This window comes from Entelurus aequoreus, linkage group LG03, assembly GCF_033978785.1.
Source record: "Entelurus aequoreus isolate RoL-2023_Sb linkage group LG03, RoL_Eaeq_v1.1, whole genome shotgun sequence".
NCBI lineage: Eukaryota > Metazoa > Chordata > Actinopteri > Syngnathiformes > Syngnathidae > Entelurus > Entelurus aequoreus.
The window spans coordinates 87252749-87264839 of NC_084733.1; the positions used below are offsets into that span (position 1 = coordinate 87252749).

General features: G+C 40.8%; 1 protein-coding gene across 8 annotated transcripts in view; it reads left to right on the forward strand.

Annotated features, from left to right (window-relative positions):
* Positions 1 to 2541: 2541 nt before the first annotated feature.
* cnot1 (CCR4-NOT transcription complex, subunit 1) overlaps positions 2542 to 12091 on the forward strand; it is a 45807-nt gene continuing 36257 nt past the window's right edge. For 6 of the 8 annotated variants that reach the window (XM_062043078.1, XM_062043077.1, XM_062043074.1 and 3 more), the window contains exons 1-4: positions 2542 to 2700; positions 10895 to 11188; positions 11274 to 11381; positions 11639 to 11737. In XM_062043078.1, the coding sequence (XP_061899062.1) occupies positions 11087 to 11188; positions 11274 to 11381; positions 11639 to 11737 (309 nt within the window). In that variant the 5' untranslated portion in view covers positions 2542 to 2700; positions 10895 to 11086. The remainder of the gene's footprint in view (positions 2701 to 10894; positions 11189 to 11273; positions 11382 to 11638; positions 11738 to 12091) is intronic. The other 2 variants (XM_062043075.1, XM_062043082.1) reach the window with 1 other exon arrangement.

Here is a 12091-nt window from a genome sequence, read left to right on the forward strand (position 1 = left end):
ATTTCATTCATTCATTCAATAATGCTGTATAATAGACTGTATTTATTTTATTCACACGTGAATAATGCTGTATAATAGACTGCATTTATATTATTCACATGTGTATAATGCTGTATAATAAACTGTATTTATGCTATTCACATGTGAATAATGCTGTATAATAGACTGTATTTATGTTATTCACATGTGAATAATGCTGTATAATAGACTATATTTATATTATTCACATGTGAATAATGCTGTATAATAGACTGTATTTATGTTATTCACATGTGAATAATGCTGTATAATAGACTGTATTTATATTATTCACATGTGGATAATGCTGTATAATAGACTGTATTTATATTATTCACATGTAAAAAATACCAAAGTGTTTATTGTCTATTGTGAGCGAACTGTGATGCTGAATTTCCCCCAAGGATCAATAAAGTACTTTCTATTAGTAGTGATGGTCTGTTAACTGTTAAATAAACTTATTTCAAATAAACTCATTTCATTCATTCATTCAATAATGCTGTATAATAGACTGTATTTATTTTATTCACATGTGAATAATGCTGTATAATAGACTGTATTTATGTTATTCACATGCGAATAATGCTGTATAATAGACTGTATTTATGTTATTCACATGTGAATAATGCTGTATAATAGACTGTATTTATGTTATTCACATGTGAATAATGCTGTATAATAGACTGTATTTATGTTATTCATATGTGAATAATGCTGTATAATAGACTGTATCTATACTATTCATATGTGAATAATGCTGTATAATAGACTGTATTTATGTTATTCATATGTGAATAATGCTGTTTAATAGACTGTATTTATGTTATTCACATGTGAATAATGCTGTATAATAGACTGTATTTGTATTATTCACATGTGAATAACGCTGTATAATAGACTGTATTTATATTATTCACATGTGAATAACGCTGTATAATAGACTGTATTTATGTTATTCACATGTGAATAATGCTGTACAATAGACTGTATTCATGTTATTCACATGTGAATAATGCTGTATAATAGACTGTATTTGTATTATTCACATGTGAATAACGCTGTATAATAGACTGTATTTATACTATTCACATGTGAATAATGCTGTATAATAGACTATATTTATGTTATTCACATGTGAATAATGCTGTATAATAGACTGTATTTATATTATTCACATGTGAATAATGCTGTATAATAGACTGTATTTGTGTAATTCACATGTTGTCTGTCTATCTGTGTTGGCCCTGCGATGAGGTGGCGACTTGTCCAGAGTGTACCCCGCCTTCCGCCCGATTGTAGCTGAGATAGGCTCCAGCGCCCCCCGCGACCCCGAAGGGAATAAGCGGTAGAAAATTGATGGATGGATGGACATGTGAATAACGCTGTATAATAGACTGTATTTATATTATTCACATGTGAATAACGCTGTATAATAGACTGTATTTATGTTATTCACATGTGAATAATGCTGTATAATAGACTGTATTTATGTTATTCACATGTGAATAATGCTGTACAATAGACTGTATTCATGTTATTCACGTGTGAATAATGCTGTATAATAGACTGTATTTGTATTATTCACATGTGAATAACGCTGTATAATAGACTGTATTTATACTATTCACATGTGAATAATGCTGTATAATAGACTATATTTATGTTATTCACATGTGAATAATGCTGTATAATAGACTGTATTTATATTATTCACATGTGAATAATGCTGTATAATAGACTGTATTTGTGTTATTCACATGTTGTCTGTCTATCTGTGTTGGCCCTGCGATGAGGTGGCGACTTGTCCAGAGTGTACCCCGCCTTCCGCCCGATTGTAGCTGAGATAGGCTCCAGCGCCCCCCGCGACCCCGAAGGGAATAAGCGGTAGAAAATTGATGGATGGATGGACATGTGAATAATGCTGTATAATAGACTATATTTATGTTATTCACATGTGAATAATGCTGTATAATAGACTGTATTTATATTATTCACATGTGAATAATGCTGTATAATAGACTGCATTTATATTATTTACATGTAAAAAATACCCAAGTGTTTATTGTCTATTGTGAGCGAACTGTGGTGCTGAATTTCCCCCAGGGATCAATAAAGTACTTTCTATTCTATTCTATTAGTAGTGATGATCGGTCAACTAAGTTTCGTTTTTTTTTTTAATGATTATTATTATAGAGGTTTATTTGAAATAGGGACAGATAAAAAAAAACATAGACATCTGAAACAGTTATCCAATGTATGCATCATAATGTTTGTAGCCAAAGCTAATTTACAACACTTTTCCCCAACAACAACAACACAGATCCAACATCATTAAAATAGGAAAATAAAAAACACAATGAGTCGATAATAATTTTTTTTTCTTCTTCTTGTTATTCAAAGCGCCTTGACTGTTGAGTGAATTATAAATGTATTGTTTGTTGTTCAATAAAAATAAATAAATAAATAAATAAATAAATAAATAAAAAAGCAGGTGAGCGCGTACACGCACGCCGCGCGCGCACATCCCCTTGCAGCGTGAGCGCGCCGCGGCGGTGACAGTCGCCATTTTATTTTGAAAATCAAACTGCCCCGAGAGGCGCCGCGACCCCCTTTTCTGTTTCGCCAAGTTTGCCGGGAGAAACGAGGAGGAATGAGCCAGTGAATCGCCTTCGAGGACGCACGGTGAGACGGGGGACGCGTTCGCCGCTCGGCGTGCGTTCATATCAGCCTCAAAAGCGGCGATATTGACCGAGACCGTGTTAGCTAGCACAACCGGGGGGGGGGGGTCTATTTACTGGAAAGCAGCTGTCACATTAGCCGCAACGTGAAAGTCTCGTTTTTCAATTTACAGCGTTATTTGTGTATAGTATCAATTAGGGACGCTTCATTTGTATGTATACTATAATTCCCCCATTTTAAATTCTACTCGTTGATGCAAAGTGGTGCGATATATTGAGCTGAAACCATTGCAATATCACGGATTAGCCGTAGCCCTCGGTGCTAAGCTAACAAGGGTAACGCTAGCTTTAATTTAATCAGTGGATTGTTACAAGCTACCTTCAAAATGTACTGACCCGAACGTCAGTTGCTTTACGTTTAATTGTATACCTGGATACGTTTTGTTTAAATTCCAGCTTAATGAAGAGTTTTCGTTAAAAAAAAAAGCTGTGGTTGACTCGGGCCGCGACACAGCAGCAAGGTTAGCTGCAGTCACTGTTTGCTTGCCGCCTAGACTGCTGCTATTATTGCAACCCCACACCATCATTCCTCCTCCATTAAGAAGTGTCCCCGACGACCATTTGAACATGTCGTCATATAGACGGCTTGCATAACGGATTACTTTAAGCGAAGTTAAAGCGCTAAACGTGCGCTAACTGAAGTGTTACGGTTATTCCGCGGCTCGCGTGGGTGCTAGCTGCGCTTCCGTGGGTTTTTCCCTGCAAACCAACTTTTGCTCTACCGGATTCACTATAAAAAGTTGCAATATTCCCGCGGTTTTATCCAACATCTTTGCGAAGGTATGAAATAATGGCGAGGTTACGTTTCCTTGTTTGTGTTTTTTTTTTTTGCTGTAGTGCGTGCACTTGCCCTTTGTTTCGGCTTGTGTTTGTTTCAGTGTTGTTTATCCATCATCTTCTTCCGCTTATCCGAGGTCGGGTCGCGGGGGCAGCAGCCTAAGCAGGGTAGCCCAGACTTCCCTCTCCCCAGACCGGTGGTTCTTAAAGGCCTACTGAAATGAGATTTTCTTATTTGAACGGGGATAGCAGATCCATTCTATGTGTCATACTTGATCATTTCGCGATATTGCCATATTTTTGCTGAAAGGATTTAGTCATACTTGCCAACCTTGAGACCTCCAATATCGGGAGGTTGGGGCGGTGTGGTCGGGGGGGCGTGGTTAAGAGGAGAGTGTGGTGGATATTCACACACAGGACACTTGATAATTATTACGGTTATAATTCACTGCGTTCTAGCCATGTTTACTTGCATAGGTGCATAGGTGCTTTTACTTTGAAGTGTTGAGACACACCTCTGTGGTGCTGACGTAATTACCTGTGCGACAGGTTTGTGGTTGTGCTCTCTGAAAATAAACGGAGTGTTACTTGGCTCTGATGAGGTGGCAACTTGTCCAGGGTGTACCCCGCCTTCCGCCCGATTGTAGCTGAGATAGGCTCCAGCGCCCCCCGCGACCCCGAAGGGAATAAGCGGTAGAAAATGGATGGATGGATACTTGGCTCTCCAAAGAGGAATACATCTCCGTCGTTTCTCTGCCTACACTCCTACATTGGTGACCCCTTTTTACTCTTGGACGTTTCCAGAGTTTACTGAACATGTCTGCTACACTAAAGTTGCCCGACTTTTGGGAAGGGAACGCAATTGCGTGGTTCGCACAGGCGGAGGCTCAATTCGTGCCTACACTCCTACAAGAGTATATTTACAGCTAGAATTCACCAAATCAAGTATTTCATATATATATATAATATAAAAATATGTATATATATGTATGAAATACTTGACTTTCAGTGAATTCTAGCTATATATATATATATATATTTTATTTTTATTTTATTTTATTATACATATAAATAAAAGACATACTTGAATTTCAGTGTTCTACAGGCTATCCAGTAGGTGGCAGTATTGTCCTGTTTAAGAGTGTCACAACATTGCTGTTTACGGCAGACGAACTGCTTTACGGTAGACTAAACGTGACTGCTGTTGTTGTGTGTTGTTACCGCGCTGGGAGGACGTTAATGAAACGGCCTAACAATAAACCCACATAAGAAACCAAGAACTCTCTCTCCTTGTTGTGCACTCTACTCTCTAAAAGCCGTAGGTGTTATGACGTCATTGGGCAGGCAAGCTGCTGGGAAAGCGGGTCCGCATTGAGCTGGAGGGGGCGTGGCCTCCAGCTCCGGCTGAATACCGGGAGTTTGTCGGGAGAAAATCTCTGCCGGGAGGTTGTCGGGAGAGGCGCTGAATATCGGGATTCTCCCGCTAAAAACGGGAGGGTTGGCAAGTATGGATTTAGTAGAGAACGTCAACGATAAAGTTCGCAACTTTTGGTCGCTGATAAAAAAAAAGCCTTGCCTGCACCGGAAGTAGCGTGACGTCACAGGTTGAAGAGCTCCTCGCATCTGCACGTTGTTTTCAATCATGGACGCCAGCAGCGTGAGCGATTCGGACCGAGAAAGCGACGATTACCCCATTAATTTGAGCGAGGATGAAAGATTTGTGGATGAGGAAAGTGAAAGTGAAGGATTAGAGGGCAGTGGAAGCGATTCAGATAGGGAAGATGCTGTGAGAGCCGGGTGGGACCTGATATTCAGCTGGGAATGACTAAAACAGTAAATAAACACAAGACATATATATACTCTTATTAGCCACAACAAGGGCAGCACGGTGGCAGAGGGGTTAGTGCGTCTGCCTCACAATACGAAGGTCCTGAGTAGTCGTGAGTTCAATCCCGGCCTCGGGATCTTTCTGTGTGGAGTTTGCATGTCCTCCCCATGACTGCGTGGGTTCCCTCCGGGTATTCCGGCTTCCTCCCACCTCCAAAGACATGCACCTGGGGATAGGTTGATTGGCAACACTAAATTGGCCCTAGTGTGGGAATGTGAGTGTGAATGTTGTCTGTCTATCTGTGTTGGCCCTGCGATGAGGTGGCGACTTGTCCAGGGTGTACCCCTCCTTCCGCCCGATTGTAGCTGAGATAGGCTCCAGCGCCCCCCGCGACCCCGAAGGGAATAAGCGGTAGAAGATGGATGGATAGCCAGAACACAACCAGGCTTGTATTTAATATGCCACAAATTAATCGCGCATAACAAACACCTCCCCCCTCCCGTCCATATAACCCGCCAATACAACTCAAACACCCGCACAACGCACTCAATCCCACAGCCCAAAGTACCGTTCACTTCCGCAAAGTTCATACAGCACATTTATTTCCCCAAAGTTACGTACGTGACATGCACATAGCGGCACGCACGGACGGGCAAGCGATCAAATGTTTGGAAGAAAGCTGCGTACTCACAGTAGCGCGTCTGCTATCCAACTCAAAGTCCTCCTGGTTGTGTTAGCAATGTTAGCAATGCTGTTGCTAACGGTGCCATTGAAGCTAACTTAGCTACGGGACCTCGTCAGAGCTATGATAAAAACATTAGCGCTCCACCTACGCCAGCCCTCATCTGCTCATCAACACCCGTGCTCACCTGCGTTCCAGCAATCGACGGCGCGACGAAGGACTTCACCCGATCATCGATGCGGTCGGCGGCTAGCGTAGGATAGCGCGTCTGCTGTCCAACTCAAGGTCCTCCTGGTTGTGTTGCTGCAGCCAGCCGCTAATACACCGATCCCACCTACAGCTTTCTTCTTTGCTGTCTTCATTGTCCATTAAACAAATTGCAAAAGATTCACCAACACAGATGTCCAGAATACTGTGGAATTTTGCGATGAAAACAGAGCTGTTTGTATTGGGACACAATGGTGTCCCAATACTTCCGCTCAATCCGTGACGTCACGCGCAAACGTCATCATACCGAGACGTTTTCAGCCGGATATTTCCCGGGAAATTTAAAATTGCACTTTATAAGTTAACCCGGCCGTATTGGCATGTGTTGCAATGTTAAGATTTCATCATTGATATATAAACTATCAGACTGCGTGGTCGGTAGTAGTGGCTTTCAGTAGGCCTTTAAGTCTTGAACTATACAACGTATTTCAATGGTTGGAATCTGTGCTTTTGCATGATATTTTAGTGACTAGTGTCCTGATACCAATATTATTTCGATACTTTTCGGTACTTTTCGATACTTTTCTAAATGAAGGGGACCAGAAAAAATTGCATTATTGGTTTTATTTTAAGCATAAATCTTAGGGTGTGGTGGACCGGTACTTTTCAGAGGCGGTATGGTACCGAATGTGATTCATTAGTATCGCAGTACTATACTAATACCCGTATACTGTAGAACCCTACTGGTTACTATGGTAATCTACATCACAGCAGGTCAGATGAGGCACCAAGCAGTATGGGTGGGGAGCGTTTCCACAGTGTTTCCATAGCCTGAAATGTGGGTGTCAGGGACAGATGCGGAAGGAGATTTTTACAAGAAAGTTCTAAATCTTAGTGATATATCAGATTGTAGATGTTTTTTTGTTTTTTTTACCCTTCATGTTCATATTTCGCTGTGTTTGTTGCATTTGGCTTTATTGTAATGGGGAGGGGGTGTGACGCTCATATGTTGTCAATATTCAGGGTTTTATCCTTCATAGAAAAAAATAAAATTCCATTCCGTTTTTAAGGCGGTTTGTCATAACATTTTTAGCATTCAATCAGACTTTATTGTGAGGTTTTGTATTACCGTATTTTTCGGACTACAAGTCGCAGTTTTTTTCATAGTTTGGCCGGGGGTGCGACTTATACTCAGGAGCGACTTATGTGTGAATTTAACACCTTACCATAAAATATAAAATATTATTTAGCTCATTCACGTAAGAGACTAGACGTATAAGATTTCATGGGATTTAACGATTAGGAGTGACAGATTGTTTGGTAAACGTATAGCATGTTCTATACGTTATAGTTATTTGAATGACTCTTACCATAATATGTTACGTTAACATACCAGGCACGTTCTCAGTTGGTTATTTATGCCTCATATAACATACACTTGTCAGCCTGTTGTTCACTATTCTTTATTTATTTTAAATTGCCTTTCAAATGCCTATTCTTGGTGTTGGGTTTTATCAAATAAATGTCCCCAAAAAATGTGACTTATATGTTTTTTTCCTTCTTTATTATGCATTTTCGGCCAATGCGACTTATACTCCAGAGCGACTTATACTCCGGAGCGACTTATACTCCGAAAAATATGGTGTGTATATATATTAGGGGTGTAACGGTACACAAAAATTTCGGTTGGGTGCGTACCTCGGTTTAGAGGTCACGGTTCGGTTCATTTTCGGTACAGTAAAAGAACAACAAAATTTAAATTTTTTGGTTATTTATTTACCAAATTTGCAAAATCTTCCACCAAGAATATTTTTCTTAGTGGAATATGTGATGTGAAGTAATCAGAACCTTGGATAGGTCAATAATTCATAATAACATTCATTTTGATTCAATATTATGTTTTCAGCAATGACAGTTTGAAAGAAAAAAACAGCTTTGTTTTATTAGTCAACATTGCAACTTTTTCTAAATTACATTTAAGCTTTTTTATTTCACTTTTGATATGTTTTGTTTATTTTAATAGTATTTTTAGAATGTGCCGTGGGCCTTTATAACATTAGCTGTGGGCCACAAATGGCCTCCGGGGCACACTTGACACACCTGCTATAGATAATAAAAAATTAAATCTATGGATAAAAAGCAGAGCCTGGCGGCGCATGCGCGTTTATCATAACTCTCTTCGCTCTCTCTGTCTCTGCCCCTCCCTCACCAATGCTGCTGCCCGCACAATTTGTTTTGTTTTTAACCCCTTCTTAACCCTGAACGTACATTGTTAATACACTCAACCCTAACTCAAAATGCCGGACATTTGAGGCATTTAAGAAACTCCGCCCGGACAGCCCCGCAAAAGAGGACATGTCCGGTGAAAAGGGGACGTATGGTCAGTCTATCCTAGCCCGGTCGCTGCTAGCATGCCGGACATATCCTCTTTTGCTAGCATGCTAGCAGGGACCGGGCTAGGATAGACTGACCATACGTCCTCTTTTCACCGGACATGTCCTCTTTTGCGGAGTTTCTTAAATGCCTCAATATATATATATATGGCGTACGTCTTCTTCTTACTCGGTGTCGCTTCTTCGTCCTTCTGCTTCGTCCCCGTTATGTTTTTCGTACATTACTACTTGCCGTAGTTTTGAAGCAATGCATGATGGGAATCCGGATGTTGTGTGTCAGTGTATTAGCGCGCCGGCTGGAATAAACACACGCTGAGAAATAGCTCCGTGCCTGCCTACTTTATGGGTTATAGATAAACCTATGGATAACGGAGACATGTATAATAGTCTCCTTTTCAGGTGAGAGAGGACGCTAAAGGCAGTGCCTTTAAGGCACGCCCCCAATATTGTTGTCCGGGTGGAAATCAGGAGAATGGTTGCCCCGGGAGATTTTCGGGAGGGGCACTGAAATTCAGGAGTCTCCTGGGAAAATCGGGAGGGTTGGCAAGTATGCCCCAGACGCTTCGTCCAGCTCCTCCCGGGGGATCCCGAGACATAGTCTTCCCAACGTGTCCTGGGTCTTCCCCGTGGCCTTCTACCAGTCGGGCGTGCCTGAAACACCTCCATAGAGAGGCGTTCGGGTGGCGTCCTGACCAGATGCCCGAACCACCTCATCTGGCTCCTCTCCATGTGGAGGGGCAGCGGCTTTATTTGGAGATCCTCCCGGATGGCAGAGCTTCTTACCCTGACTCTAAGGGAGAGCCCTGCCACCCGGCGGAGGAAACTCATTTCGTCCGTTAGTACCCGCAATTTTGATTGATTGATTGATTGAAACTTTTATTAGTAGATTGCACAGTACAATACATATTCCGTACAATTGACCACTAAATGGTAACGCCCGAATACGTTTTTCAACTTGTTAAAGTTGGGGTCCACGTTAATCAATTCATGGTAAATCTTTTCTTTTCGGTCGTAACACAAAGCTCATGACCATAGGTGAGGATGAGAACGTAGATCGCCCATTCCGTATCTCGTTCATAAAAAAAAAATGTTTATGATTCGTACGTTTTTGTTGTTTTATTTGCAACGTGTATGGGAAAGCAAATGTCTGTTAGCTGCACAGAGCTACCAAAGTGGAGGCCTAGCCCCAGCTAATAACTCTTTTTTTTTTTTTTTTTTTTTTTTTTTTTTTTTTTGTCTTTTAAAAATGGGCTTTTTAAAATAAAATAAAAATACCTTTTTGTAGTGAAACCGCTTAATGTAAGAGAAACGGCTGTCAAAGTTTGAGAATGGGAACGTTTGAGCTGCCATCCGTGTCATTTTTTGCTGCTCAAGACAAATTAGTTTTTTGTATTTTTGGTCCAATATGGTTCTTTCAACGTTTTGGGTTGCCGACCCCAGACATATTTTTAATAACATGTAATATTAAGCTATTTTGATCATTTTAAGCATCAACGGATCACGACGTGCACTTTTTTCTTCTTCATCACTGGTTACTACTCACTGCAGACTTCTCGAGAGCCAACAAAACATCACTTACTGCACAATGTCTGCTGTCACCGGGACGCCGACTGATGGGATGTTGATATCTTCCCTTAATCATAATCCTCGCAAAAGAAAAAAAGGGGGGTGAAACCAAACGTGTTTTCGTGTCTTCCTGGCCATTCCCGCATCTAAATTGGACGCCAAAGTTGACCAACTTGTCGGAATTTGTCTTCATCCTTCTACTATCAAGGTGAAATACATTATTTATTTTCTAAAATAAACTTTCCCGAGCTCCAAGGTGCGAAAGCAACTCATTAGCTGATGACATCAATATAGCTGCACAATCTAGTTGGCGCTCTGTGATCACGGCGCCGCTATAAACGGTTTATCTGCGTTAGCGCTTATGCAAACCCCAAAACCAGTGAAGTTGGCATGTTGTGTACATTGTAAATAAAAACAGAATACAATAATTTGCAAATTATTGTCAGCCTATATTCAATTGAACAGACTGCAAAGACAAGATACTTAATGTTCGAACTGGAAAACTTTTGCAATTATTAGCTCATGTGGGCCTCAAAAGCCTGTCAGGGTTTGTCATAACATGCATTGGTAAATATTGTGCTGCATGATAACATGGTTTGAATAGGAACATGCTAATGTAGTTATGATGTAAAGAGTAGATGCCTTTGCAACAATCTCACTCAAAAAACATTTCTCTTCCTTACAGATGCTGAACCTTATTTTAAACTGAAAGACTCCACCCGGGACCGGGAGCCACTGACAAAGTTTCATTTGGACGCCAACATTTTTCATACCTTTTGGGGGGGGGGAGGAAAAGTAACCTATCACTGAGGTGACCAAAGGGGAATAATGGTGATTTTGCGCCGTGCTCGGCCGCCTGCTTCCGCCCCATCCAGCAATGAATCTTGACTCGCTCTCGCTGGCTTTGTCTCAAATCAGCTATCTGGTGGACAATTTAACAAAGAAAAACTACCGAGCCAGCCAGCAAGAAATACAGCATGTAAGTGGTATTTTGAGGGGGAAAAAAGTCTAATATCTTGTCTTGGTAGGGTTAATATTTCATTGTGTCCATACCGTTTCCCCAGATTGTAATTCGTCACGGCCCTGAGGCAGACAGGCATCTATTTCGCTGTCTTTTCTCACATGTGGATTTTAGTGGCGATGGTAAAAGCAGTGGCAAGGACTTTCACCAGGTACTTTGTTTTTTACCAGGCGTTTTTTTTGAAGCAACATTATTTTTACATGCACTTGTTTTTGTCAGTCTGTCATAAGATAAACATAGCCTGACATCCAGTGTTAGAATAGCAACAGAACTTTTTAGTTATTAAATGTGCCACCGATAGTTTTTTTCTACCCCTCAAACAATGCAGTTTTCCCCTATGTTGTTCTTCATATGCTTCTGTTCTCTTTGCTTTCTTCCTCCCCGGTATGTTTTGTCAACTTGCCCAAGACACAGTTTCTGATCCAGGAGTGCGTGTCGCTGATATCAAAGCCCAACTTTGTCTCTACCCTGTGCCACGCCATTGACTATCCCCTGCACTACCAGAAGGTAAGGAGCTGGTTTTGCTTTGTGAAAGTAGCCTGTAAAATACGCCATGTGTCCGTGCACAAAAACACTAGCAAAAATTTAAGGTGGTGGTTAAAAATATAGCAACAACACCCGGTATCAGTGTTTCCCATACAATTATTTGTGGCAAAAGGATTCGGCACAACCCTCGCTCATAAACACATTAGAATGGCACTGTCTGTGAGTAGAGTTTGTCGTTATATCGTATACATATCGCTTGTCGTATAATGTATTTATATTATTCACATGTGAATAATGCTGTATAATAGACGGTATTTATATTATTCAAATGTGAATAATGCTGTATAATTGACTATTTGTTATTCACATGTGAAT